The sequence below is a fragment of the Penicillium subrubescens genome (genome assembly GCF_028828155.1).
Source record: "Penicillium subrubescens strain IBT 31985 chromosome Unknown utg000002l_segment0_segment0, whole genome shotgun sequence".
In the NCBI taxonomy this organism is placed as follows: Eukaryota; Fungi; Ascomycota; class Eurotiomycetes; order Eurotiales; family Aspergillaceae; genus Penicillium; species Penicillium subrubescens.
Window position 1 is genome coordinate 5,534,756 of NW_026643152.1, and position 6,000 is coordinate 5,540,755.

Consider the following 6,000-nt stretch of genomic DNA (forward strand, 5'->3'; position numbering starts at 1 on the left):
AATGAATGTGAACGAGACCAAACTGCCCAATAGGCGACGAATAAGATCACTAATTGCATCGAAAGTAGAAGGATGACCTAGCCTTTGCAACCACAGGGTCTCAGGGTCTCTGGGCAACTATAACCGATTTGCGGAGAAATCCGTATTATTTTTCAAAAATACGGATGAATCTGGAGTCATCCTGTTCCAGCGGTAAGTTTCCCTATAGACATGGAGAAAGGAGGCTGGCCAAAACAGCCTAAAGCGCTTGCATCCGGCCTGGAGTAGTGTTCAACGTGAACTAAGAAACTCTATTTCACGTAGAGTTATGGGTGGCACTCATATGATTTAGCTAGGGTATTGAGGAGCGCCATGGGGGTTTAGCCTAAAGCTTGCACCTCATCATTCAACTCTAGTAAGCTAAATCTCCAGCAGCTCTCATATAAGTAAAAGGCCCTCATTCGGCAATTACGTGCTTTTACTTGCACTCGTAACTGCGAGATTTCTCTCATAAATCACACCTTGGATAGAAAGGTCCATTTCAAAAATGGTCGCCACCACAGGAGCGGGTCAATCCCTATCCCACCGACGAGCTCAGCTTGCCGGACCTTCGGGAGTCAAGGGTCTGGTCTCCAACGTTCGCGTTCTTGCTATTGCTGTTTTCGCGTCGCTCGGTGGCTTTGTTTATGGTTGTATGTACCATTGCTCGAGAACTTACCCCTGAAATCGGATACCTTCTCACATATCAACCCTGCAGACAATCAGGGCATGTTCGGTCAGATCCTGAGCATGTCCTCCTTTTCAGCAACCGTGCACCCGGAGTCGATCACCAACACAACCACTAGAGGACTTCTGACAGCGTACGCTCTGCAATCCCTTGACGTGCTCGGTTGTGTCCACTAACAGGAAATGAATAGTATTCTGGAACTTGGCGCCTGGGTCGGTGTCCTCGCCAACGGCCTTCTCGCTGATGCTCTTGGTCGCCAACAGGCAACTCTTTCAGGCGTTGTAGTGTTCGTTGTTGGCGTGATTGTTCAGGCCTGTGCGAAAAATGCCGACTACATTCTGGGCGGCCGCTTTGTTACCGGTCTTGGTGTTGGTGTCCTATCGATGATTGTTCCTCTGTAAGTATTGGCCCACGAAGCACAGATCGCCGCTGTACTCTACGAATCCGATCCTAACACTCATTTTTTTTTCAGGTATAACGCTGAGCTGGCACCCCCTGAACTACGTGGTTCTCTTGTTTCACTTCAGCAGTTGGCTATTTGTTTTGGAATCATGGTTTCTTATTGGATTGGTATGCTCTCCACTTTGCATTGCTTGGAAACTTTTCCGTTGACACCTCGCGCAGGTTATGGTACCAATTATATTGGAGGGACTGGCGCATCCCAGTCAAATGCGGCATGGTTGGTGCCAGTCTGTATTCAGATCGCACCTGCGGTTATTCTTGGAGTTGGAATCCTCTTTATGCCACCAAGGTTTGCTCTGCCCCTCTTCCTCCTGCTCGTATCTCCTATACTGATATCCGACTGCAGTCCACGCTGGCTTATGACGAAAGGCAGAGAGAACGAATGCTTAGAAGTCATTGCAAATCTGCGCAACTTGCCCACTGACAATGATCTCGTGCAGCTGGAGTATCTCGAGGTGAAAGCGCAGCATCGCTTTGAACAAGAAACATCTCTCGCTCGGTTCCCCCAGTACCATTCTCCAGGTCTGATGAACAAAGTCAAATTGGAATATCATCAATATCTCAGCTTGCTTACCAACCGGTCTCTGTTCAAACGTACCATTGTTGCTGTTTTCATTATGGTTTTCCAGCAATGTGAGATCTCCACTCCCAGTCTCCAGGAAAACTCACCGGTACTAAATCTTCTCAGGGTCTGGAATCAATGCCATTCTATACTATGCATCCGTCAGTGGTCCTTCCTGCAATTTGAAGAAGTGAAAATAGGGGTTTGACTCCGTTCTGACTTAATGATCGCAACAGTTCATTTTCGCGGACTTGGGCCTGACTGGTAACACCACTTCCCTGCTTGCAGGCGGCGTCGGTGGAATCCTGCTTTTCCTTGCCACCATCCCTGCCGTGCTATATATCGATCAATTTGGACGGAAGCCAGTCCTCATTACTGGCGCCATCGGCATGGGTGTATGCCATTTTATTGTGGCGGGTCTCGATGGAAAGTATAACTCGAGCTGGCCCCAGCACAAAGCTGCCGGTTGGGTTGCCGTGGTATTCGTTTGGCTCTACGAAGTCAACTTCGGTTATTCTTGGGGGGTAAGATGTGCACTGTCAACAATGAATCGAAATTGCTGCTAACGATCGTTTCAGCCCGGAGCATGGGTGGTTGTCGCTGAGGTCTTCCCGCTCGGAGTGCGAGCAAAGGCCATTTCCATTGGCGCTTCGTCGAATTGGCTCAACAACTTCGCGGTAAGTTTTCTACTCTCTCCGGACCCTACTATACTGACAATTCTACAGATCGGCCAAGCAACTCCCGACATGGTGGCGAAGATGGGTTACGGAACCTTTATCTTCTTTGGGGCCATGTGCTTCATTGGCGCGGTGTTTGTTTATTTCGTTGTCCCTGAAACCAAGAACTTGACACTTGAGGAAATGGACGAGGTCTTCGGTGACGAGGCCGGAACCGCGATTGAAGACCGGAACCGGTTGATTGAGATCTACACTGACCTTGGTCTCCTGGAGAGTAGCAGTGGCGAAGAGAAAGTCGTTGCAGGAAAAGAGCAGACCGAATCCTAGGTATGGTACGAACGTCAACCTCGGAGGAGTTCAAACCCCATCCCGGAGGTTTCTAATTCGAACTCTCCTGTCGTGTACAAAGATGGTAATCAGGGGCGGAAACCTAGGGATTTTTTGATGAGTGGGGGGCAACCCCAGAAATTATTGTAAATGTCTCTCGTGATGACAACAATGTGACTATACCCTACCTACTCATAATATACTCTCACTTCTACGAGTTACTTCCGTTCCCATCTTCTTATCCTCTATCATTCAATAAAATCGATTTTACCACCAGTTTTCAACATTGAGCGGTTTGGTATGATCATTATCCATACTTGCAGATAGAATGGCAAAGAGCAGGCATTTTGTGATGATCTAGAGGAATCTGCATCCGGAAATGAGCTTTCGAAAGATCTCACCATTGCAAACGTCCCTGTTCAACTCCTACACTTTTCACACTTTCCATGTTCCGTGCGATCGAGATAAAAGATATGTTGATACCATCAAACCACCCGCCCCAAGTAAAGTAGTAATCGAGGAAAACAGTTGTAGACCCGAAAAGTCTGTCCCCGTCTCGGATTGTCGATTTAATATTCCTCCCATGATAGGTAGACCGGTGAGGCAACTAAAAAGCACAGTCTTGTCTTAGCACAGACCGTTCGAAAAGAAATGACGTATGGAGTACAAAACCTCTGAGAGTCGTAGCGCCACGAACTAAATAAGAAGAATCCGGACCCACCTGACTGAAATAACCATCTGGAACGTTCCAAAGCGCTGGCCGAGGGTTTCTAGACTGCCCGTCTTTGCAACACAGGGCATGAGCAAAGATACCACAGCCCCGCTAACGAACCCGTACGCGAGCGCGAATGCAATGATCCCTGCATGTGAGGGATGGTAGTTGAATGGGAGCCAGAGAAAAAGCGTTGAACCACCCGTTAGCAGGGCGCATGTAGTCAATACGTTGAAATGGCCGATGTGATCAGCTAGATATGGTGGGATGATTCGACCAAATATGGAGGTTGCACTGAACAAATCAATTTCTATGAGCAATCATATGCAAGAATGGAAATGATAGGGCTCACCTACTTCATCATCGATATCAAATAAAAAGACAACGTCGACGAGAATCCTTTAGCCTCAGCCATGCTGGACAGGAAATCAAACGGTCCCCAAAGACCCCACCTATCCAAAAAGTAGTCAGTCATCAATCATTCCTTTCCTTTTTCCAATAGAAAGAAAGAAACTCACATAACAAAATAAGCCCCAAAAGTATACCAAGCAAACTGCCTCTCCCCAAACAACCCCCCATCAAACCACCTCCCCTCCCACCTCCACACTTTCCTCGGCAACCTCCCCTTTATAAACCAACAAGCCCCCCCCAAAAGCACTCCCACAACCAAAGCTGTCCACCTAACAGCCGCATAAAACCCCTTTGCCAGTATAACCCTCTCCAAAAACACCGGAAAAATAACCCCACCCACACTAGCACCACAACTCGCAATTCCAATCGCAAGTCCACGCCGTCTACTAAACCATTGTCCGACGCAGACCATTGCAGACGTAAAGACCCCACCGGCACCCATGCCGAAACCCAGGCCCTGCGCGAGAAAGATCTGGTAGTATTGGTTTGCGAGGCTGGTCATACATAGCGAGAGGATGCAGAGGATGCTGCAGGGGTAGAGGACGGGCGCCGGGCCGTATGTGTCTAGGATGCGGCCGTAGAGGGGGCCTAGGGCCCACATTAGGCTTATTTGGACGGCGAAGATCCAGGATATGGATGATGGGGTGTAGGTGCTTAGTGTGTCTTTTTGGTATATTGTTTGGAAGACGCCGATGCTGGATGGATTGGATGGAGGGGGAGATATTAGGTTCGGAGGGAGGTTTTGTGTATTGGGGAAGCTAGGTATAACTCACGCATTGAGAAATCCAAATGTGCAAAAGAGAGCAAGAAATGAGCCAAATACACAGGTCCACCCTTGAACGCCTTCTTCTGGGGGTAATCTGGTTTCGAGGTCGTCTGTTGTTGTGGTTTTATCTGTTGGCTGAGGCATCGCCGCGGCTGTTTCCTGTCAAAGGCAAGGATGAGTCTGCCTGTCAAATTCTTAAAGAGATTTAGTATTCCCTCAATCTTGGAGTAGTTCTTGCAGATTTTAACGGTATCTCATTTTTTAGAACCTGTCTCCAACTGGGTCTTGGAGAATCCCTACCTAAATTAACGATCGACCCCGCTGTCAAAGCAACTCCCATCGGCGTCCTCCGATGCAACTTGTCAGCGCCGCCAAGCCCTTCTTGATAGTTGATAAGCTGACACTGGTTCGTTTTCTTAGGTATGTAATAGTTATATAGTTGAATACTGGTAATGGTTTGGAAGATTAAGAGTTGATCTCATGCATTGACTCTCCATGGGGCTGGGGTAGGTCCGCTGATGGTATAATCCCTACCCGATACCGCGCTTGAGGACTCTACGAAAGCTTTATAAATCATCTCCAGTGCCCGGGGTACTTAGGCTTACATCACTAATAGGAAGGGGTACTGGGACTTGACTGAAGCTGAACGATAACCTGCATTTATTTGGATCGGGTTGGTTGTGTTTTTCTAGTTACTTCAATCTTGGGAGAGAGTAGTTAGAGCCGCATACCAATACATTACAATGACACGGATTTAATCAGACGAATAGCATCGAAAGTCACAATAAATAGGAAGAATTAAAAAGCTAATCAATCCCAAGAACCCTTAGTCATCATGTTCACTGGCACGGTCCTTCGAAGTAACAAACACTCTTCTACTCCAATATCATGCGGGGTCATTGCTGGACAAGCCAAAGAGCATATGTATAGCTCAAGGGTACGTGAACGAGATACACCAAGCTAAAGGAAGTTAGTTTCCAAAGACAGAATAATCTAATGTAAACTGGACAGTCCGTCCAAAAATACTCAAGGACCTGGTCATAAAGATAGATGTTCACGTAGACCAAGAAGTCGGGTGTGATGAGACGTTGCAGAAGACTAGATATACTCACATTCAATGACATGGAGACAGACAGCATCACCGAACCCATGTTTCCACCAAGGTCAGACACAGTGACACACGGGACGACAAGCTAGCAGCATTGAGTATAACCAAGTTCTATTAAGACAATGTCTACAATCTACATCTACAATCTGAAACAAGTTTTGTTCTGAACAGCTTTGAATTTTTGTCCTCAGCAAAAAAACCACACTAAGAAAAGTTCATAATCATCAACTCCATAATGAGAGAGACACCCTCCCAGTCTATCATCTGAT

General features: G+C 47.2%; 2 protein-coding genes across 2 annotated transcripts; one reads left to right on the forward strand and one right to left on the reverse strand.

Annotated features, from left to right (window-relative positions):
• Positions 1-526: 526 nt before the first annotated feature.
• Positions 527-2,734, forward strand: N7473_003330 (uncharacterized protein; the record flags this gene model as incomplete). Its single annotated transcript, XM_057149270.1, has 10 exons — positions 527-671; positions 737-839; positions 897-1,103; positions 1,179-1,276; positions 1,331-1,457; positions 1,515-1,801; positions 1,857-1,891; positions 1,967-2,254; positions 2,309-2,407; positions 2,456-2,734. The coding sequence occupies 10 exons, from the start codon at positions 527-529 to the stop codon at positions 2,732-2,734; spliced, it is 1,668 nt and encodes a 555-aa protein (XP_057012924.1).
• A 696-nt stretch (positions 2,735-3,430) lies between these two features.
• Positions 3,431-4,767, reverse strand: N7473_003331 (uncharacterized protein; the record flags this gene model as incomplete). The annotated part of the gene is given in 4 exon segments (XM_057149271.1): positions 3,431-3,740; positions 3,803-3,898; positions 3,965-4,615; positions 4,631-4,767. The coding sequence occupies 4 exon segments, from the start codon at positions 4,765-4,767 to the stop codon at positions 3,431-3,433; spliced, it is 1,194 nt and encodes a 397-aa protein (XP_057012925.1).
• Between the last annotated feature and the right edge of the window lie 1,233 nt (positions 4,768-6,000).